At 42.0% G+C, this 24,229-nt stretch overlaps 3 protein-coding genes across 3 annotated transcripts; 2 read left to right on the top strand and 1 right to left on the bottom strand.

Moving 5' to 3' along the window:
- Positions 1-461: 461 nt before the first annotated feature.
- On the top strand, positions 462-2,705 carry LOC147923986 (uncharacterized). Its single transcript, XM_087496583.1, has one exon. It carries the CDS (start codon positions 462-464, stop codon positions 2,703-2,705), a length of 2,244 nt encoding a protein of 747 aa, XP_087352709.1.
- Positions 2,706-5,675: 2,970 nt separating this feature from the next.
- LOC147923985 (uncharacterized) lies at positions 5,676-6,077 on the top strand. The gene has a single exon (XM_087496582.1). It carries the CDS (start codon positions 5,676-5,678, stop codon positions 6,075-6,077), a length of 402 nt encoding a protein of 133 aa, XP_087352708.1.
- A 9,595-nt stretch (positions 6,078-15,672) lies between these two features.
- On the bottom strand, positions 15,673-18,609 carry LOC104757151 (indole-3-acetic acid-amido synthetase GH3.17). The gene is made up of 4 exons (XM_087496131.1): positions 18,001-18,609; positions 17,798-17,899; positions 16,568-17,403; positions 15,673-16,451 (listed from the first exon to the last, which is right to left on the bottom strand). Exons 1-4 carry the CDS (start codon positions 18,294-18,296, stop codon positions 15,862-15,864), a joined length of 1,824 nt encoding a protein of 607 aa, XP_087352257.1. The 5' UTR covers positions 18,297-18,609; the 3' UTR covers positions 15,673-15,861.
- Between the last annotated feature and the right edge of the window lie 5,620 nt (positions 18,610-24,229).

The raw sequence follows: 24,229 nt of genomic DNA, 5'->3' as shown, positions 1-24,229 counted from the left end.
AAAAGGGTCCGGCCCAGGAAAAAGCCCATAAATATCCCTTTCGAGAGAGAAGGGTATTATGGTATTTTTCTTAGACGAACCGACACGATTCCCTATAAATACGGGCGTACGGCTTTTAGAAGAGGGGATCGGAGAAAAGCAGGAGAATTCGTGCAGCAAGTACAAAAGCTTAGCTCGTCCAAGCAAAAGTCAACGGTTCTAAACTCATAGCTCGGAGAATCGACGAGATATCAGCTCGTCTACTATCCTCGTCTACCTTTGTAACCCGTTTGAGTCGCGTTGTAGCCCGTCTTTTGTGTTTCGACATCAATATAATAGAAGAGAACTTCGACCCTCTTTGACCGAACTAAACATACTAATTGTGACCAAAAGGGACATCAACAATTTGGCGCGCCAGGAAGGGGGAGCCAAGTCAAAGTTTTCTAAAAAATTGAAGAACGGACCTACACCGACTGGACGAGATGACAATAATTGACAAGGAAAGAAGCAAAGAAGCAAGCTCGTCGGGGGGAACGATAACCCCGGCAACGGATCAAGCGGAGCAGACAGTCCTTCCCACGCCAGACGCTCCAAGAAAGACCGTGACAGTAGAAAGTCCGGAGACCTTCGTCATAGCTACAAATTTGACGACCCCGGCGACCGTAGAGGCTCCACAGGCGCCGACACAACTTTCTTTGCTCAACAACCAGCCCGTCTCTAGTATAGACGAGCTGTTCCGAGGGATCTTAACACGCCTTGACCAGCAGGAAGAGCGAACAAACAACCGTTTGGATGCACTCACTGCGGCACAGCTTAACTCGGAAGATGAAATCAACCATCTCAACAACGCTCGGCTCAACCCAGTGAACTTCACCTCGGTAAGAACAACGCCAGGGTCGTATGTGCAAACCAGCGGGTTAGGACGTAATCCTGCCCAGCACCCTATCGAGCGGAATAACGACGTAACCGATCTAACGAAGGACGCCGAGCTAAAAGAAATCAAAGAGCAAATGAAAGAAATGGCCGCAATGATTCAAAAAGCAACGGATAAGGCACCCCAAGTCGGACTTATGCTCGAAGCAACAGAGCGAACTCCGTTCTCTCGAAGACTCGCTACGACGACGGTCAGACGGGCAGTCAAGCCACGGTTGGGTCACTATGACGGAACAGTCGACCCGCGAGATTTCTTACTCACCTTTGGCGTAGCCCTCGGCCCTTTACAGTTCAGCCCGGCGGAATACGACGCTGGAGCTTGTCAAGTTTTTGCCGAGCATCTAACAGGAACCGCATTGAGCTGGTTCTCAAGACTCCCACCCGGATCAATCGATAGTATCAGGGAGTTGATAACCGAATTTTTGAAGCAGTTTTCTGTTTTGTTCGAGGATAAGAATTCCCATGCCGACTTATACGCCTTAACTCAGCACAAAGGAGAATCGCTTCGGTCCTTTATAGGGCGATTCAAGGAAGTTTACGTCAACATTTCAATTCCAGACGCTGCCGCAATTGTCGCACTTCGAAATGCGCTCGGGTATGAATCTCGGTTCAAGGAAGAGCTGTCTCTAACGCACATCGAGACCATAGCCGAGGCATTACTCCGAGCTGCAAAACACATTGGACTCGAGGAAGAGAAAGCTATCAATGCTAAGAAGCATTCTCTAGAGGCAAGTGCGACGCCCAAACAGCCAGTAGCCGCAGCTCCAAAAGTTGACTACGTCGAGCCTCGACAACATTTCGTCAAAAACCAAGATCGAACTCGCCGAACCTTTGCGATCGGCGAAAACAAGTATATACGGAAAGAGGGAGGTGAAAATAGTGCAACCCCGTACTGCGATTACCATCAGAGTACAACCCAGAAGGTCTTGATGGAGCGATACAAGAAAGGAGCAATAGTCGTCGAGCTCGACAGAAGCAAGACAACCCGACCTGGACGAAGCGACGCCAAGCGCGCCGAATATATCGCTCGAAAATTCGTCAAGGATTCAAAGGTACTAGCCGACCAAAGCGAAGACGAGATGGATATTCAGAACCTACTCACCGAACGGCGCGAAAACAGCGGTAACAAAAAACGACCGCATACAGACCGCAAGCCCGACCAACGTCCTCCGACGATACGACGAATCAACATGATAATGGGCGGGCTAGCCGGATGCAACGATTCGGTCAGAGCGATCAGAGATTATACTAAGATGGCTGAAATGACGAAATCTTGGCCGTCAAGGTTCGAGGCTGAAGGCATGCCAATCACTTTCGACGGAAAAGATCTAGAAGGCTTGGATTTACCACATAACGATCCATTGGTCGTCGAACTCTTGATCGGCGAAAGTGAGGTGACGAGAATATTGATCGACACTGGAAGCTCAGTCAACGTCATCTTCAGAGACGTGTTGGCCAAAATGGAAGTCGGCGAACGGGACATTATGCCAGAATGTCACTCTTTAGCGGGCTTCGACGGGGATCATCTTATGTCCGTCGGCACCATCACCTTACCAATCTTCGTTGGGGGGATAGCCAGATACTTTCGGTTCGCAGTTATCGACAAGCCAACGATCTACAACGTCATCCTTGGAACCCCATGGCTCCACAAGATGAAAGCCGTCCCGTCAACATATCATCAGTGCGTTAAGTTCCCAACTTCGAAAGGAATATACACACTGCGTGGCAATCAGCAAACTGCACGGGCCTGCTTCCTGATCGAGCATAAGCTTCGCACCGGAAAGAAATTATAGCAATCAAAGCAGCGGGTCGGCGACAGTAGCACGTCACCGACAGACGGAAAGCCGACTGCCGTCCAACAGGGCGTTGCCGCGGTCGAAGAGGTGATCCTAGACGAGAACGACAAGAAACGATGCGTCAATATCGGCACGGAGATAACATCCGCCATGAGGAACGAGTTGATACTCTTCCTCAAGACTAACATCTCAACGTTCGCATGGAGCGTGGCTGACATGAAAGGAATCGACCCAAGTGTCATGACCCATGAGCTCAATGCCGACCCAACGCATAAGCCGATCAAACAGAAACGGCGCAAGTTAGGCTCTGAAAGATCGCAAGCAGTGAACGACGAAGTTGACAAACTCCTCGGCGCCGGGTCAATCATGGAAGTAAAATATCCAGAGTGGCTAGCTAATCCGGTGGTCGTCAAAAAAAAGAATGGAAAGTGGCGAATCTGCGTCGATTTTACCGACCTTAATAAGGCTTGCCCAAAGGATAGTTTCCCATTGCCAAGAATCGATCAGCTCGTCGAAGCGACTGCAGGCAACGAGCTGTTAACCTTTATGGACGCCTTCTTCGGTTACAACCAGATTCTAATGCACAAGGACGACCAGGAAAAAACATCGTTTATCACAGATAGAGGGACGTACTGCTACAAGGTCATGCCTTTCGGCCTTAAAAATGCGGGAGCGACGTATCAACGGTTAGTCAATAAGATGTTTGCCGAGCAACTCGGCCGGACTATGGAGGTCTACATCGACGATATGCTCGTCAAGTCACAGCACGCAAAGGATCATATCACTCATCTGCGACAATGCTTCGATACCCTCAATAAGTATGGGATGAAGCTTAATCCGGCCAAATGCACATTTGCAGTCAAATCCGGCGAATTCCTTGGGTACCTGGTAACCAGACGAGGCATCGAGGCGAACCCGAAGCAAATTAAGGCGATCATCGATCTACCACAACCAAAGAACGCCAGAGAAGTACAACGATTAACTGGACGGATCGCTGCTCTAAACCGTTTTATATCCAGATCAACCGACAAGTGTCTACCATTTTACCAGCTTCTCAAAACAAAGGGCAAGTTCGAGTGGACCGAGGCCTGTCACAGCGCGTTCAACGAGCTAAAGAACTACTTATCGACCCCACCGATCTTAGCAAAACCGGAGCTCGGCGAAATCTTGTTTCTTTATATCGCGGTCTCAGAGTCGGCCGTCAGCGGTGTACTCGTTAAAGACGATCGAGGAGAGCAACGACCCATCTTTTATATAAGCAAATCACTCGACGACGCGGAAACTCGTTACCCGACAGTCGAGAAGGTCGCGTTGGCAGTCGTCACGTCCGCAAGAAAGCTCCGACCGTATTTCCAGTCGCACACTGTCGCTGTCCTGTCCAACCAACCTTTACGATCCATACTGCACAGCCCGAATCAATCGGGCCGACTAACCAAATGGGCAATTGAACTTAGCGAGTACGACATCGAGTATCGAACTCGTCCAGCTGCAAAGTCCCAAGTACTCGCTGACTTTCTGATTGAACTACCGTTTGGGGAAGCCGAACCAACACCCACTGACCCGTCAGATGACCGGTGGACCCTACATGTGGACGGGGCATCCTCTCATCTTGGGTCAGGGATAGGAATTCGACTAACTTCGCCGACTGGAGAAATTTTGGAGCAATCCTTTTGTCTCCGATTCCAAGCAACCAATAACGTCGCCGAGTACGAAGCACTCATCGCCGGTCTAAAGCTCGCCAACGGAATGCAGATCAAGCGGATAAGAGCTTTCTGCGACTCTCAGTTACTCGCCAACCAGTTCAGTGGAGAGTATGATACCAAAAGTGAACCTATGGCCGCCTACCTCGATGTCGTTAGGATTTTGTCAAAACGCTTCGACAAATTTGAGCTCATCAAAATTCCCAGAGGAGACAATGCCCCGGCCGACGCTTTGGCAGCACTCGCTTCAACATCGGATCCCGACCTTCGGCGAATCATCCCGGTGGATAGCATAGATACGCCGAGCATAAGCGAAACATATCCCGAGACTTGCCTCGCACTCCACCAGCCCAATGAAATTAGGACGACTTATCGAACGAAGAGGTCACGCCGAGGATGCGAACCTGCCTCAGACAGCGACGCGACAGATTGGCGAGTCGAAATCCGAGCATACTTAGCCGATGGCGACGTGCCAACAGACAAATGGGCTAAACGACGATTAAAAGCCAAGGCCGCCCACTACACCTTAATGAAAGATCATTTGTTACGATGGACGGCGGCAGGAGCCCTTTTGCTCTGCATACACGGCGACGACACCGAGCGCGTCATGATGGAAATGCATGAAGGGGCCGGAGGAAATCACTCAGGTGGCCGAGCCTTGGCACTGCGAATCAGGAAGCATGGCCATTACTGGCCAACGATGATATCTGACTGCGAAAAGTTCGTCGCCAAGTGTGAAAAATGCCAGCGACACGCCCCCATTATTCATCAGCCGACTGAACTCCTACGAACCGGAGTAGCTCCTTACCCTTTCATGCGCTGGGCGATGGACATCATTGGCCCGCTACCAACTTCTAGACAAAAACGATATATACTCGTCCTTACCGATTATTTCACCAAGTGGATCGAGGCCGAGTCTTACGCAAATATCAAAGCGAGGGACGTCCAACTCTTCGTCTGGAAATATGTAATCTGTCGCCACGGTCTCCCGTACGAGATAGTCACCGACAACGGGTCGTAGTTTATCTCCCTGCAATTCGAAAATTTTTGTGCACGATGGCGAATCAAACTAAGCAAGTCGACGCCGAGGTATCCGCAAGGAAACGGCCAAGCCGAAGCTACCAACAAGACTATACTCGATGGCCTAAAGAAAAGACTAGACGCTAAGAAGGGTGCCTGGGCCGATGAGCTTGACGGAGTACTTTGGTCCTACCGAACGACCCCAAGGACATCCACTAACCAAACCCCATTCTCTTTAGCCTACGGGATGGAAGCAATGGCACCCGCTGAGGTCGGCAGTTCCAGCCTCCGACGAACAATGCTCGTCCAAAACACCGCACTTAACAGTCAGATGCAAATGGATAGACTCGACGAGTTGGAAGTGGAACGAGACAAAGCACTCCTACGAATCCAAAACTACCAGCTCGCCGCAGCTAAGTACTACAACAAGAAAGTTCACAACCGGCATTTCGACGAAGGGGATCTCGTCCTCCGTAAAGTCTTCGAAAATACTGCCGAACCAGATGCCGGAAAAATGGGAGCCAATTGGGAGGGTCCATATCTAGTATCCAAGGTCGTCCATCCCGGCGTATACGAACTCTTAACAATGGGCGGCAAACCAGTGCCGAGATCTTGGAATTCGATGCATCTCAAGCGCTACTACTACTGAAAATCACCAAGCGAGCTCGGCTATATCCGGCTCGTCCTTTCTATAGTTTAAATAAACATGTAAATGTGAACTACGAACGGCTTGATCCCTCCTGATCGGAGGGTACGTAGGCAGTCCCATTCTACGGGACACAGCCGCCAATAATATAAAATTTCTTTTTCAAAAGAATGAATCATCGTTTGCGAATTATTTTAGTCATTACCCTGGCCCGGTAATGGCCCGACGTTCCGACGTATTATTCTAAGCCGAGTCGCAACTCGCACCAAAGGATAAGCCGACTGTTAACGGTCGCCCCTGGTTATATTAAGCCGAGTCGTAACTCGCACTAAAGGATAAGCCGACTATTAACGGTCGCCCCCGGTTATATTAAGCCGAGTCTAACTCGCATAAAAGAGATAAGCCGACCATCACGAGTCGCACTTTTTTTTTTAAAAAAAAAACAAAAAAAAAGAAAGGGGCGAGGTTAAAAAATATTATAGTCAAGTAAAAGTAGAACTCTCAGGAGTACGAACTTTGATTTAAAGGGGAGGATGCAAGTCTGATGAGGGCGCCGACCCCATTACGGCACAAACCAAAAAATAAAAGGAGAGGAAAGAGCTACAACAACGGAAAACAAGTCATTCAATTCCTAGATCGGCATTGGAAGGCTCGTCAAATTCCAACCCGCCAATTGTTGTCTGCCAATAGCGGCATGACTCTTTCACATCCTTCAGCAGATCCATCGGAACAGCCATGCCTCGCCCAACCATGTCCTCGAGGTACGCACAAATCCCTTCGACGCGACTACTTTCGCTAAAATAGTGGTTTGTGCTCTCCAACTGCGTCACGTAGCGGCGAAGCACGTCGATACGATCACGGCAGGCTTCGATCTCCTCTCGTTCCTCAAACGGCCTCCGACCAAGGGTATCAAGGTCGCCCTGCTCGAGTGCGGGAATTACCACTTCCGCACATAAATCTTAGTGCCGGGTGCGTTCTTCCACCAAACGATTCCATCGCCACTTCGGAAAGAAAAACCCTTCGTCGATCAGCGGTTCAAGACATTCAACAACCCCGTCAATACGACAGAAGTCGTAGTAACGTTCGAACGAACACGAGTGGCAATGACGTAAGCCCTTAGTCGCTGAATGCGAGCATTATAGTAGTTAAGTTCTGATTGAATCACCTCGTCGGATCTAACGCCGAGCTGTTCCCGCGCCCTGCGCAACCATGCCGATCTTGTCGTCACCGGCATCAGAGCAACTCTTTTCTTCCTACAAAAACAACAAACTCACCAAGACAGGATTGAAAGGAAACACAAAGGCTATTTATAGGACGGGGAGCACAAGTCCTAACAGGCGCAAGTTCCCAAAACGGAAAAAGCATTAAATGAGACCAATAAATCCAATAAACAACACTTCGAAAATTAAAGCATTAAATGAGACCCTCAATTAATGCCCCCAAAAGGACGAATAAAGTTTTCAAGGGAGCCGACCCCTATACACGGCGCATAAAGTACGAGGGAGCCGACCCCAAAACACGGCAAAAGAAAGATAGTACGAGGGAGCCAACCCCTCAACACGGCGACAACACTGATCACGAGACTAGGCCAGCAACCGGAGACTCGCGCCCAGGAGTGGAAGGACGAGGTAACCCATCGGCAGAACAGTCCGGAACCTGCTCCTCAACTCCATGAGAAGGTTGGTCGGTGACTTGCGCCTCAACTCCGTCTGAAGGACGATCGTCAACCTGCTCCTGCTCGTCCAGTTCTTCACCCCCGATCTCCCCACTCTCCGACCTTTCATCCCCGCCCTCATCAGTATGACCCTCCGTATTCCCGCTGATTGGGAAAGCGATCCAAGTCGGAATTGGGGGGAGAGGCCCGGCGAAAATCTGAGACAAGTCAAAATCAGCCTCGGAGATGTCTGGCAGATCAAACTCTCCAACCTCGTCCTTCAGCTGATTCATCACGGCCACGACCTGGCCCTTAAGCTCCTCATCAAGCAAGGAAATTCGACCCTCGGCGGCGAGCGTTTCAAGCATTTGAACGTTCCCAACAGCTTGGTTGTATTCGAGGAATTTCTCCCGCGACGCTTCAACCGCTTCGGCGTGGCTTTTGTGCTTCGATAGTTGCCTCTGCACGCGACCGGCCACCTCGTGAAAGGCATTGATTCGCTCATGGTGCCCATATTCATCACGCCGATCCCTGAGCCTTCTCGTCTCCGAGCTAAGGGTGAGCTTTAGACCATTGCAGGAAGCTTCGGACTCCTTAAGCTTCGTCGAGAGAGAATCCCGTTCTTTGATAAGCCCACTCCAGTGATGTTCGAGCTTGGCCACAAGGTCGCTAAGCCTCTGGTTGGACCGAACTGCCTCCCCTAATTGAGCCTCGAGGCGCTCAATCCTCTCATTCGACGCCCCTGAACGTTCCAGGTCTCGAACACGACGTTCATAGCGGGTGGCCATGCGGTTAATACGCGCAATAAACTGTTTAAAAAAAAAAAAGAAGAAAGAAGAAAAGGATTAAAATACATTCAAGGAAGATCTGCGAAGCGAATTGATTTAACCGACGAACCTCAAAAGATGCTTGAGCAACTTCGGTGACAGCGTCGGCCTCTTTCATCCTTTCAACAGAAGAGAGACGACCTTCGCCATAATGGATCTTCCGAAACAACTCGGCACAAGACTGCGAGTCAGATGGAAAGGGACGAGCTCCAGATGAATGAGCAAAGTCCCAGCTGAAGTCGACCGACTTCGACTTCTTCAGTGGGACAGACGGCTCTTGTTCAGGGCCATCTTTCCTTTTCTGTGACCTTTGTGGAGGGTCGGCAATGCGACCAGGAGTCCCGTCCACCTTCCTCCTTGGAAGCGTCTCTTCAGGGCCGCTGTGGCGGTTAGGCGGGGGAGACCTTTGATGCATCCGTGAAGGATCATCCACAGCTCGACGAGGGGAAGGGGGGACCTTTTTGGACGATCCTGCAGCTGGGGGATCGGAACCTCGACGAACATCCTGACGGGGAGCCGACCGAGACGACGGCTCTGGAGCTTGGCGATAGCGAGCGGATGCATTAGGGACGTTCAAGTTCAGTTTCCCCATAGTCTCAGCTAAAAAAAAAAAAAAAATAATAAGATGGGGACAATATCAAAACAAAGCTCGCAACGTATATATGTACTACCAAAAAAAAAAAAAAAATAGTACCTCTTGGTCTTCGGCTGGATGCTGACTTCCGTGGACGATCCTTTCTACCCTCGGTTCTCGGCCAAACGAAGGGGCAACGGAGCTTAATCGCGTCTATTTCGGCTCGGAAAGAAGAAGGGTATGGAAGCAAACACTTCGGAATAACAACTGAAAATTTTTTTTAAAAAAAGGGGGAGGTTAAGAAAAAAAACAAAGGAAGCAAGTGAAGATAACTAATCAAGAAGGGTCGGCTACCGGGTGAAAGGTTCCACCCAGAAAACCAAGGGATCGACGGATCCTCCATAACCCCCGCGGCAACTTCCAAAAAGAAATACGAGCCTTTCCAGTTATACGTTTTACCCTTGGCACCCTCGACGAGCGTCGTCTTCTTTCCCGAGGCTACGTAATAAAGCCCGGGAGTCTTCTCCCGACTCGACGGATTCAGACACGTCAACTCTTCAAAGTGATCACAAGTAAGCTTGACCCTTGCAGCCTCGGCCATGATCGAAAGACCGACAGCATTTCGAAAGGTCGCCGGGGCAAATTGGGAAATAGCCGCCTTTCGACGAGCAAAATACGTCATCAAAAAAGACGGAAGAGGAAAGGTGAGTCCGCACTCGGTGAAGCATTTCTCTGAAAGACAAATAAAACCGAAAGGTGCATCCCAGGGACGTTGAAAGGCGTTCGGAATCAAAATCTTCGGCTTCGTGTTCAGTTTCCTGGGACAATCCGCAACAACTGTCACGTCAACTTTTAATTTCCCGATACGAACTGCGTCAACTGCCGCATCAATTTTTATCGACGTCGCCGGCATATGATTGAAGAGATTCACGGTTGGCAAAGGGACATCGTCCAAATTAGGAGAAGACGGGCCATCGTTCAAAGGCTCGTCTATCAAGGAGGGAGTCTTGAAAGTAAGTCCTGAGGAGCTAGGGACTGCAGATCCGGGAGCAAGACGACGCTTTATTTCTTCGAATCGAGCCGCATCCGAATCCGTCGAAGACGAGTCAGAGGGTCTTAGAAAACGAGTTCGACGGCGAACAGATCTGGTAGCGCCGCTAGATTCAGAAGTCGTCGCTCGTCGAAGGTGACTTCCGGCAGAGGGACTGGATGACGCGGATCGAGGAGAATTCATAATAAAAAAAGCGACGACACACTAAAAGCAATATAACGACGAGATAGAAGAAAGGAAAAATACATGAACGACGGGAGCACCAAAAACACGAGAAGAAGATAACAAGATTAGAGAGGAAGCGATATTTATAGGGGGGGAAAGAAGAATCCAGAAACGATCATCATTGCAGCACGCGCTCAATGACGATCCAACTTCCGGATTTCACGCGCTTCAAGCACCGAACGCGACGATTCGACCCTCAACGTTGGAAACTGCACCTTCACGCGCTATTCTGTATCATCCCACGCGCAGTCCTTCGCCTAAAGACTACGAACTAGAGGCGGGGGGGGGGGGGGACTATTGTTAGGGGTAGATCCAACCCCAACAAAAGGGCCCGGCCCAGGAAAAAGCCCATAAATATCCCTTTCGAGAGAGAAGGGTATTATGGTATTTTTCCTAGACGAACCGACACGATTCCCTATAAATACGGGCGTACGGCCTTTAGAAGAGGGGATCGGAGAAAAGCAGGAGAATTCGTGCAGCAAGTACAAAAGCTTAGCTCGTCCAAGCAAAAGTCAACGGTTCTAAACTCATAGGTCGGAGAATCGACGAGATATCAGCTCGTCTACTATCCTCGTCTACCTTTGTAACCCGTTTGAGTCGCGTTGTAGCCCGTCTTTTGTGTTTCGACATCAATATAATAGAAGAGAACTTCGACCCTCTTTGACCGAACTAAACATACTAATTGTGACCAAAAGGGACATCAAGAAAATGCTATCAAAAATCTTCATGTGCACGACGAAGCCATAATTTACCATTCCTTAATTTAGAGTTGGTGCATCCCATTTTCTGGCTGTTCTAATGGATTAACCTGGATCAGTCGGACCCTTATTTGGCCTAAATTTCAGGTTTAAGGTCTGATCATCCTTTGGTTCGTTTTCTTTTCTATATTTTGCCCGTTTGTATTGTGATTTAGGCTTGATTTTTAGGATTTGGTCACTTGCCACGTATTTGAAACTGCAAAGAAACGGGCTCCAAAGACTCCAAAGTCCAAACCTTATTGTGACAAAATGAATTATGGTCCAGCTTGGGCCAAGTTGTCCACAGGCTTTCAACCCAAAATCCCTAGTTATGAATTGCATTTTATATGTATGAGCGTGTTACTGCTGCATTGTATTGAGATGGGTAAAGTTATGATCCATAAGATCTACTAGGGTAGAAATCTTGTTACTCCAGCTATGAACTCAACGGTGCATGAAGTCACTTCTCAGTAGAAACCTAATGGCTACTGGGTTATTCGTTCGTCGGGGAATTGTTATTAGCCAGCCATACGTGGAGGAAGAAGACCATGTTTACGACTAATCCCAATTAAGATAGGTCTCAATTCATGGATTTGATGTGTGGCAAAATCAATGAATTTTGCGTGTTTTTCGGCTGGACAATGATTGCGAAATTTGTGGGTTTCCGAATTGGAGATAGGAAAATGCTGAGAAAAGAGTTGTTAAGTTTGCAAACAAAGAGCGTGAAATTAGGAATAAATAAGGGTTTTTGTCGTTGAATGTGAATCGGGACAAGCAATTGAAAGACAGGACACACGAGTGGGGTGTTAAATGCGGTGTACAGAGTAGGACTAATATGGTCCACTCTTGAGAGACTCTCTAATATTATGGCCACTCTCTCTCCCTTCAGTCTTGTTGCTTTCTGTCTCAATCTTCTGGGAGTTTTGTCATTTATTAACATAACTACAAAATTATCCAAAGTATGCATAAGTTGGACCAATGTATACTATTACATGGCTATGTTTGACCAAAATGTGACAAATATATGATCATTCGATAATTGCCAAGGGTTTTTGTGTCTCTTTACTTCCCAAACCAAATGAACATATAGCTGAAGTTAGTTGTATGTTAGCTACATAATCTTTCCATATAATCTCTACAAAATCAGGTTTGTTTCTTTAGAGTTGGAGATATGAGACAAGAAAAGCTGGATAAGAGAGAGAGAGAGATAGGTCGATGAAGCGAATCCGACCAAAACTGAGGGGGGAGAAAGAGCAAGTGTTAAAAGAAGAGTCCCTACCACCAATATGAGGACGAACTCCAATTTGCGTGCGGACGAAAAAGAAGGAGTCGTGTCTAATGCTGCATCTCAATCCGTGTGTCTTCTTTTGTGGGTCTCTCTCTATCCTTTTGTCTCTTCTTTCTCTCCCCGAACGTTTGAATTCCTTATTTCCTCTTTGTTCCCTCTTTGCACTCGTGGCCTTCTTCTAACCTCACCCTTTACATTGACACACACACGGCGCACACGCGCGTGCTCACATTTTTTTTTTTTTTTTTTGTGTGTTTTAAGACATATCAATTTTGTTTTGATAACTAATTCATTGTAGTAGACCAAATTCTGAACTGATCTTGAAACATCATCTTGCCAGTAGAAATGATGATGTAAATCTTTGTTGTATATATCCTAGATACGTTCATATATATATATGTACATTGTATGTAGCCTATATAATAAATGATATATTGTGCGGAGTATGCCCTAATCCTACAATATACAATTCGTAGTGAGTAAGATGATATATATGCCTTGTTCCGTCTTAGTTTGTTTCGCACATCTAAGTTATAGTATTTTGAATCTTTGTGGATGTGATCTCAATCATCAATGAGCAAAACAAAATTCGGACCATTAGAGTTTGGTTTATAGAAAAAATCAACATGCAAATTATTAATCAAAGTTTAGCGCATTATAAATGTGTTATTCCCTGTGTAGAAGAGTCCCTATGCTGAATATGACGTTGTTATACTCAAAGTCTCAAACACGTAATAAAAAAAACAACCGTCCAAGCATATATTGTTTATGTGAAGTGAAGTGCAGTGAAATAGTTACTAACTTTTTGGAAAGCGTCTCAACGATTGTTAATTATCAAGCATTTACCCTTAACATGGTACTTTCTTTTGCTTTTGCATGTGTGTATAACAACGTCATATTCAGCATCTTCTCGGACTAAAATTGTAAAATTCTATGGTCGCTCTTTAATGAGTTAATTATATATATATATATATATATATATATATTAAACCTTGGCTTATGGTGTGACTTATACCCAATTGTCTACTAAAGATTAGCTTTCTATCGATTTTTGTTTCCAAAAAAAAACGTATAGGTTACGACTTATGAATGTGGAACGTAAACGTTAATGAACTATTTTTCCGAAAAGAGCACTGTATAACAGTAGATGCCTAACGTCCAAGTGTGGGTAAGCATCATCTCAAAACTAGTAGTTTCTTTGGGTCTAATCAAAACTGTTGTGGATAGATTCTGATCTATGAATGCATTATTTGGATATGTGTCATTACACTGACAATACGTGTATTTCATAAAATGAACAGTTTGTTAATTTATACTATTTATGAAACAGACAGGATTAGATGGGGTTGTGGTGTGTGACTTTTATCATGATGTGTAGTTAAAAACAAGTTTCCATATAATTTTTTTTTACCGTAGATGCACACCCTCTTGGCTCTTGAGGGCATTCGTATTGGAGGACTACAAAGGTAATAAGTTTTGGTATCTCGCGAACTACCGTAGATGCACACCCTTAATTTTCATAAAGTCTAATCAAAACTATAGTGGATAGTTTCTTTTCAATGAAGAATGCATTATTTGAATCTGTCGTTAAGTTGACAATACGTGCATATATTTCCAGACTTACATGCAATGAATAGTTTACATCTTTATTTGTATTTAAGAAACAGACAGTATTAGATGGGGTTGCAATGGTTTTGTGTTGGTAGCGTGACGAAAACGACAGCGTTTTTGTTCTGGAGAGCGATACGGAAAGTAACATGACAGGACAGTTGAGAGACTCATCGTTTTCTCTTAAGTGAACAGTAAAGTATGTTCCCTTTTTTTCTTTTGCTTTAATATTTGGGGTCACAGATCTGTCTCTTTTACCCCATTTACTCAAATAAACAACACATCCATCAAATCCAACTCTTGTCGGTTACGTACTCAAACCCCACATTAACCATGCTTTCAAATTTATTTTACCATGCTTTAAAATGATTTCTAACGATGAAATCTTCAAGCCAGGAGTGGGTGGGCAATTGGGCATACTAGCCATATCATCGAATGAGGAGTGGATGAGCATATTAGTCATATTACTGGTTTTGATTTGATATCCATCTCATGTTTCGACATTTTGGGTATACATAATAGATATTTATCCCGATTTGTTTCAAAGTTTTGGGTATCGGAAACTACGAATGTGGTGGATAAAAAAAGTTGTTTCAAACAAAAACAGTATAAAATTTAATGTTTTGAATAAAATAAATTCATGCTTTTATACGACAATATTAGAATATATATCCATCCAATCGAATTTTAGAATTCTCGTAGATTCCACTCTTAATTTTACAAATCTTTTATCGACAGCCAAAATCAAGCAACATTAAATTATAATATATTTACTACATTAGTAGTCCTACCACATAGTCATATAGTTTGAATATTTAATTATTTCATTACAATCATAATTAGAATAAAAAAAATAGATTGTGATGCGAATAGTTGATATAAAGAATTTATGTTTTCTAGTATATATGTATATAATGATTCCATGAGACCATACATCGTTTATTGTTGTTAGAATATTCTTGAATTTTTCTACTCTACAGTTTACATTACAATACTATTGAGGCACATGGTTAACTAATAATGTTTTAACCTACACTTTGAGCTGAAAACAAATCCTAGACTTGTTTAAATGTCAACAACACTTGGGAAAAAATTTGCATCGAAAATCTCTACGGTTTCCATATGTAAAACAATGATTTCGCATACATAAAACTTATTCATAACAGAACTTCAAGACTTGTTTGTAATCCCAACGATGCTTTATGTAAAGTATTTTGAAGATTTTGGAAGAACAAGAAAAATATGGAAGCGTTGACGAGAGATAGTTGAGAATATGCAGAAAAAAATAAAACAAACAATTTATGATGTGAGAACGAAATGTGGATCTCAATGATGTTGCTGTGTGTTGGCTGGCATATTAAACCATCACCATCTTCATGTGCATCCATACGTCACTCTTCACCTCTCTATCCAATTATTTCAATTATCTTCATCTTGTACTAAAGTAGATATATATACAAAATGGAGTTTCGAAAGTTTATCTTCTAAAATACTTTTTCAGTTGTATAAATATGAGTTTATGTAAAGCAGTAAAGGGGTTGGTACAAATTTGTACTAACAAGCATATATTTTCTAACAAATTATGATGGATTTATTTTTTTCTTTTTCGAAAAACACCATCAAGGCATCAAATATATCAAAGAAAGAAAAGTATACATTCACAAAATGAGAGGACTTTGCTGAAAGTTTGTTACAAAAGAGAGCAAAGAGCAAAAACACTTAATAATTGAAAAAAAAAAAAACACCGATTAGCAACTTAACAAATGAGGATCTTACACTTAAAAATCAAGACTTTAATGATGTGATATTAAAGAAGAAAAATTCTAAGAATCTAAACCAAGTGGTTCCCATCTAGGAACTCTCTTACTGAAGAACCTCCCAATAACCCTGGAATCAAGAATCTCAAGAGCTCCTCCAGTTTTAACACATCTTGGAGTCTTATACTGATTCAAAGATGATCCTTGTGAGACACAAAAATCCATTAACGAATCAAACGTACCCAAACTCACAACTCTAATCTCCAGTGGCCCAATCGATTTATCTCTGTTCCTGCATCTTCTGTACACGTAATCCAAACAATCCTCAACCTCAGAGCAACAATCCTCCATTGTCTTGTCGTCTAGCTTTGGTGGGTCGTTGCTGTAACGTGGCTTTAGCTCCCAGAAGAGCACGTAATGCCCCGGGATTGATGACGTGTCCGCATAGCTCGTGTACTCCATGAGTAAGAGGCTTGAAGGCTGTTGTAGATGGTTGAGTTTAGCTTGTGTCACCGCGTTTAGTAGATCTTCCTCGCTAGTTTTGTCAGTGTCGATGCTTAGTACAACGTTTCTTCGCTGCACGAAACGGAATTGAGGCGCTTTGTTGTGGAAGCCGGTCACTTTTAGAATATCACCAACTCTGTATCTGTATAAACCTATAAACAAAAAAAAAACAAAACGATATGTTACTTGGGTTACAAGTTACTTTCCTTTTTAGGAAGACCTATAATTAATTATATACTAGATTATGTTCGCGTAGAGACGCACTGACCTGTGAATGTAGTAATGACAATTTCGTAGTATCGACCGACTTCAACATTAACAAGATCGACAATAAGATCTTCCTTGAGAGCATCCTCGTCATCAGTGTTAGAATGCGATGCAAAGTTAATCTCTTCGTGGGATTTGTCGTCAACGGGCAAGAACTCGAAGTAAGCCATGTTAGGAAGAAGCGTATAGGAAACATCGGCAGGATCACACAAAGGATTAAGGTTGATACCAAAGTAACACTCAGAGGAAGCGTACATGGTTGAAACCAACGGTAAACCTCCGCTATAAAACTCTAGTGTCGGAATGTATTGAGCCATCGAACCCGTCACGATGACTTCAACATACTTAGCCTTAGGCCATAGCTTCCTCAAGATCCCTTCCCACGACTTCTCAGCACACTCACTCTCAATTTCATCAGCCAGTTCTTGATTTGGGCCATTAAGGATCGACAAGACCGAGTCTCTGCAGGAGTCAGTGATCCAGCTAGTGACAGTGCCGGTTCTAATGTCTGCGCAAAGCTCTTTGTAATGATCCTCCAAGAACTTGACCGCTCGAAGAAAGGCAGAGGCAAAGACAGCTCCGACTCTTAGGACATGAGATCGCTGGACTAGACCGCAGAGAAGCTGACAGTACATGCTCTGTTTGCTGTCTTGACAAAGAATGGTCTGGTCAGGGCTAGTGTAGACGTTATACTTGTTGAATGGTCTGTTCCTAAAATGTTGACTTTTGTAATAGCTGGTCAAAACAGGACGCGCCATAAGACCTGAAAGAGTCTTGATCTCAGGTTTTATGAATAGAAGATACATCCCTTTTCCTTCATCTAGCCCATTCACATATCTGCAATTTTATTTACGTAACACAATCCATTAACAAAAAAGTTTATCTTCACTGTTTCATTACTTCGACTAAAAAAGACGAATTTCATTATACATAATTTATTTATTTTTTGCTTTATGATAAGTGTAACTACGATCCTATATATAAATATTCAATCTGCAAAGAAAAAGTCGTTTTATTTGCTATGCTGTTTAATTAAATAAAAACAAAAGAATTGTAATCTATAAAATAATATTTTTTTGTGTATTTATGTTTATAAAAATCTATATAATTGGAGATTTAATGCACTAAACAAAATTAAACGAGACTAAATATTATTTTTACTTAGCCAAAAAAAAGTATATTGTAATACATGAAGATATTTGTTATTGTAGAAACTACAGTATTATATTACTTGTTCATGATAGGCACAAGCATGCTGTAGAAAAATGTCTTCCTCTCCAATTCTTCAGCTGTAGAAGGCATCAACTTCGGTTTTCCTGCAGAAGTCCCCGAGCTATGTATCCAAATATTTACTCAAAATATTAGTAAACGTAACAAAAAATGTTTTTGTAAATCTTTGGTTGAAATTTGAGAATACTATATTCTGTATAATACCTAGTGAGGAGTTCTGTGATGGGCTGAGCTGAGACGATATCGGAGGATTCTCCATCGGCGATTCGTTGAATAAAAGGCTTTATGTCGTCGTAATTCACCACAGGGACTTTGTTTTTGAAGCTTTGTAGATTCTTGTCGGATTCTCCGTCGAGAAACGCTCGGAGATATTGTGTTCCAGAGTTTTGAGAGAGTATTTGGTGGAGAACTTGTTGTTGAATTGCCTCTGCATTTGTTGTTAGATCCTCGAGAAGCTTGAGACCAGCTTCTGTATCATTTGGGTCGTAACTTGGTATCATTGTGTCTGAAAGCAGACACAAACAAGGTTATGTTTGTGTTGCGCAATGATGAGTTCAAACAAGAAAAAAGAAAAAAAGAGAGAGACAGAGAGAGTTTTGTTTTATTTTATTTTTTATTTTGTTGCGGAGAGAATCACTTCTTCTCTGTTCTTGAAGGTGTTGGTTTTGTGTGTATGAGGAGAAGGATGAAGAAATGGTTATATAATAAATTGGGAAATGATGAAATAATTATTAGAAAAATATTTTTGAGAGGTCCTACAACACACATGGCCTTGTCTAGTTAGAATGAAGCTATTGTTGGTCAATATTACCTGTGCAGGCTTTCCCCCTATTATATTTTTATATGTGTTATTTTTATTTTTGTTTTTGTTTTTGTTTATATGTTGTTTAATCCTCCAATCAAGCTCTTTCTTTATGATCCGTTGAATAATATCAATCCAATCATATTCACAAGATTTGCATATGTCTGCAAAAAGATATACGCACTTGGTCTTCACTATACTCATCTAAATAATATTATTGGCTCTTAGATTTTATTTAGGAACTCCTTGAAGCCTTTATAAAAAACTCACATGCAATTTTTTCAAGAAAAAAGATATATTAAAAAGAAGTATGATTGCTTCAGTTAACAGACTATTCTTTATATGTGGCTATGAAGTTTTCATTAAGAAGTATTTTTTCATATCCCTTAATTCATTTGCATGTTGTTTTTAACCTGTATTTTCGCATTGCTGTGAAATACTTACACAACCATTATTCAAATTCCACAGACATATGTTAGTTTAAATGCCTATATATATATAAAATATTAACCTCATTTATGTGCGATAATTGGACTCCATATAAAATAATCACAAGTTTGACTTATGGCAATCAAGAATATTAAGAGAGAGAGAGAGAGAGAGGGATTGTTAAGATTGTTAAATCTCTTGGATATGATAAAGTCATCATCTTGGTGATGCAGATCCAAATGCATATGATAGGGTCGTTACGTCGATATACATATATTATAAGTAGACCAATTGACTAATTAACCATATATGATGAAAATTACAGCATAAAATAACATGCAACAACTTAATTCAATTACGAAAAATTAGAATAACATGGGATATTCGGATTAGGTTAATGTTTATGTCTTAGTGGTGACGAGGAAACAGATGTGAAAAGAGAGAAGAAGCGTGAGAGAGATGTGTTCGATGATCTTTTTTTTTTTCTCGTGAACAAATTTCATTCAAATACGTTATGTCATACATTTTAGGCATGTTGCATCCATTCCTTTGCTTTAGGCTTTTTCTATTGCTTCCTTTATTTTGGTTAGTTAGTCTTTCAATGATCAAAATTAAAATAAAAACTTGTCGTTAACGATTAAGTTGATTTGATTAAGTCATTTTCTTCCAAACATTTGTTTATATTTCATGATTATATATATATTATTCCACTATATATATAACTAGATTTGGATCCGTGCTAGAGCACGGGTTGAAATTCCTTTTCCCTGTATTATAATTTCAAAATAAAATATAATTTATAAGACAGTTTAACATTGTAAACTGAGAAACGATTGTTATTATTATTATTATTATCCTTTTGTATGAATATGAGAGATGTATTTTAGTGAATGGAGATCTGAATGATTTATATCAATGTTTTTTAACCAGGACCGGACCGGCCGGTCGGTTCGATCCAACCACAATCCGATAGGTATTCCGGTCCGGGTAACCTCTAAAAACCTAACAAATAAAACCCGCTAAAAACCCGTGAACCGGTAGGTCGGACTGGGTTGTCGGTCTCAAATTAAAATATTTTATTTTGGTCACACTTTAAACTCAAACCAAATTAAAATAAATCTTGTTATTTATAAAAGAATCAGTTAGTTATTTTATCTAATAATTTAAAAGTTTAATTTTAGTTGTTTAGTACTTAACTATGTATGTTTTGCTCATATATTTATAGAAAAGTAGATGTTATATTCATAAAATGTACTAATAGACTAATTGACCCGTAATTCAATCTATAACTTTTTTTTTTGTAACCAACCTATATTTAATATATTATCTATTTAACTTATAAAAATTATATTTCCATTTTATTATACAAAAAAAAGTTGTTTACTTTCTTTTTATGATTGAGAGTATATTTTATCCCCTTTAATAACTTGGTTAACGTTGTAGTTTATCAATAAAATCTCAGGAAAATAAATTGATAATATTGTGATTGTAGATCTTTGGAAACAATATGTTATTCGGAAAATAAAGTTTGAAATATCCATGAATTATCAATTTGGAATATCCCGTTTAAGATTTTCGGTTACAATTAAGGCTTTATTTGTTACCATTAATACATGAACTATCAACTTGTAACCAATTAATATATGGATTCATATATAACCTATGTATAACCTATTTATAATTATTTATAACCATTTATTAAAATTATAAAGTCTACCAAAACAATTTGTGTACTTCCCTTTTATTATAAAGGGGATAACAATATTAATTAAATAACTAAAATATGAATCTCGTTTAGGATTTTTTTACGAAACGAGCCTATAAGTTTTCTATAAGTTTTATTAATTATATACTCAAATTAGTTTTCTATAAGTTTTAGGAGTTTATATAAAACAACACAAGTCGTGTATCTTTTCTCTGAAAGAGGACGATGAAGGAGTATTAGTGCTATTCATTTCGGTTAAGAAAACTCTCACTCAAAGACCTGAACCAATGAACTCGCAACCTCACAAACTCTATCACGATGTATCGTAAACGATTTGAATCAAAGAGAAGAAACAAAACGTAACAGAAAGAACAACGAACACACACAAAATTGTTTACCCAGTTCAATCAGATCGATGTGATCTGACCTACGTCTGGGGCCGAATCAATTCGGCAATCCACTATATCAAGGAGTGTACAAAAACAGAATCAGAGCAGAGCTCAACAACAATGGAGTCTCTAACTCTCAACAACTTTCTGTTACAAGAGATAAGAAGAATGAAAATGACGATGGTGAAGAGATAATGGTCTGCAACGATTAAACCAAACGCAGCGTTTATGTGACCAAGCCTCTCTCGCGAAAAGAGTATTAGCCTTCCTCTTCCAAAACCCCGGTTCAATAACTTCCACCAAAACCAGATATTGATTTCCACTAACCAGCAACTAAACCAGCTACTGAAATTGAATCAGAAACCATACCTCTTAACACTCCACCTTGATTCAACTTTTATACACCCTCTAGTGAACTGCACAACTTAAATTTAACCTCCGGCTTCATAATCTTCAAATGATTACTCGATCAGCTTTAGAAACTCTAAAGCCTCTTTAAACTTCTGAACTGGTATGCCTTTGGTAAGCATATCCGCAGGATTCGAAGCTGTATCAATCTTCACAACTCCTACTTCTCCAGCTTCGATTACATCCCTGATAAAATGATACTTCACGTCTATATGCTTCGTCCTCTCATGGAAAGCATTGTTCTTGGACAAACATATCGCAGACTGTGAATCACACCAGACAGTAGCAGCTGCTGGCTTTAAACCCATGTCTTCCAGCAACCCTCTAATCCACATTGCTTCCTTGACTGCTTCAGTAAGAGCAATGTACTCTGCTTCAGTGATTGACAAAGCCACTATCTTCTGCAAACTTGACCTCCAGCTCACAGTGTTGCCACCAACTGTGAACACATAACCACTGGTAGACCTTCTCCTTGTAAGATCTTTAGCATGATCAGAATCACAAAAACCATGAACATTAAAGTTCTCTCCTTTCGTGTATACTAGATTTAAGTCAGTAGATCCTCTCAAGTACCTAAGTACCCATTTGACTGCTTCCCAATGATCTTTTCCTGGTTTACTCATGAACCTACTGACCAACCCAACTGCATAAGCTATATCAGGTCTTGTTCCAATCATAGCATACATCATGCTACCTACTGCACTCAAGTACGGAGTAGTCTCAGTGTCAATACACTGACTATCATCTTCAACAACTGACAGACTGAAATGAGCACCAATTGGCGTATCTACACTCCTACAATCTGCCATCCTGAATCTTTGCAACACCTTCTCTAAATACCCAGACTGAGTCAAAGTAAGCGTACCTGCTTCTCTGTCTCTCGAGATATCAATACCGAGAATCCTGCTGGCAGCTCCCATCTCTTTCATCTCAAAAGTTGAGCTCAGAACATCCTTAAGCTTCTGGATTTCCATCTTGCTCTTAGCTGCCAACAACATGTCATCTACGTACAAAAGTAAATAGACATACTCACCCTGTTTCACTTCCTTGACATAAACGCATGAATCATGCTCGCTCCTCTTGAATCCGTTTTCAATCATAAAGCCATTGAACTTCCTGTTCCACTGTCTCGGAGCTTGTTTCAAGCCATAGAGTGACTTCTTCAACAAACAAACTTGATCTCTATTCGGATCCACCACATATCCTTCTGATTGCTCCATATAGATAACCTCATCAAGTTCTCCATGTAAAAATGCTGTTTTCACATCCATTTGCTCCAATTCCATGTCTTCATTTACCACCTTTGACATTAAGATCCTTATTGAAACATGTTTAACGACTGGTGCAAAAACCTCATCATAGTCAATACCTTTCTTCTGACTAAACCCTCGAGCCACCAACCTAGCCTTATATCGACTCGCCTCAACACCTGGAATTCCCGGTTTATATTTGTAGATCCATCTAAAGCTTATGACAGACTGATCTTTAGGTCTATCAACTACATCAAAAGTTCATGTTCTTGTTAACGAACCCATCTCATCATCCATACCGGCATTCCATTTCTCCCAATCTTTATCTTCTTTAGCCTCGTGATAGCACTGTGGTTCTTCAACCTCGATCTCTTCTGCAGCTACCAAAGCAAAAGCAAATTGAGTATAATCTGCTAATTTCTCTGGCACTCTCGTAGGTCTCTTCTTACGATCTCTAACCAACTGATAATTCATCAAGTCTATTGCATGTATCAGTGGCTCTACCGTATCCTCATCAGATTCTACATTTTCAACATCACTTACGACAGTAGCTCCACCTTCAGCTGAACTCAATCTAGCTTCTTTAATCGTTGTCACCTCAATTTCAACTGAATCTGCAACACCCTTGACTTTATATTGAAACACTTGTTCCTCTTCAGTCTTGAGATCCTTGTAGACCAAACACTCATTAAACACCACATTCCTGCTAATCACACATTTCTCTTCCTCTAACAACCAAATTTTGTAACCTTTAGTACCCTGAGGATAACCAATGAACACACCCTTAAGAGCTCTGGGTTTAAATGTCCCTTGATCCTGATGAACATAAGCAATTGAACCAAACCTCCTTAGATGCTTATATCCGGGTTTTCGATTTAACCAAAACTCTTCTGGAACATCGTGATCAACTGCTGAAGCAGGTGATCTATTCACCAAGTAAGCTGCTATTGCGGCTGCTTCAGCCCAGAATGGTTCACCTAGTCCTGACTCATCGAGAAGGCACCTTACCTTTTCCATAATGGTTCGGTTCATCCTCTCAGCCACTCCATTTTGTTGTGGTGTATAAGTACAGGTCTGATGTCTCTCTATTCCATTCTTCTTGCAGTAGTCATCAAACTTCTGATTACAAAATTCCAAACCATTGTCTGTTCTCAACACCTTGACCTTCTTACTGACCTGATTCTCGACCAAATCCTTCCACTCACAGAATCTATCAAAGGTTTCATCCTTAGTTCGGAGAAACATTAGCCAGACTTTCCTAGTCTTGTCATCAATGATAGCAAAAAATATTGTTTACCTGAGAGAGAAGAAGTAACATTCGGAGAACCCCACAATTCAGCATGAACATATCCCAAAACATCCTCTGTGTTGTGTCTTCCAACATTGAAACTCAGTTTCTTTGACTTTCCCATCACACAGTGCTCACAGAATTCCGGCTCAACAATATTCT

The sequence above is a fragment of the Camelina sativa genome, chromosome 17, assembly GCF_030686135.1.
Source record: "Camelina sativa cultivar CO46 ecotype springtype chromosome 17, ASM3068613v1".
Classification (NCBI taxonomy): Eukaryota; Viridiplantae; Streptophyta; class Magnoliopsida; order Brassicales; family Brassicaceae; genus Camelina; species Camelina sativa.
The sequence above is the reverse complement of the archived record's forward strand: the minus strand, read 5'-3'. Positions and strand labels throughout refer to the sequence as shown.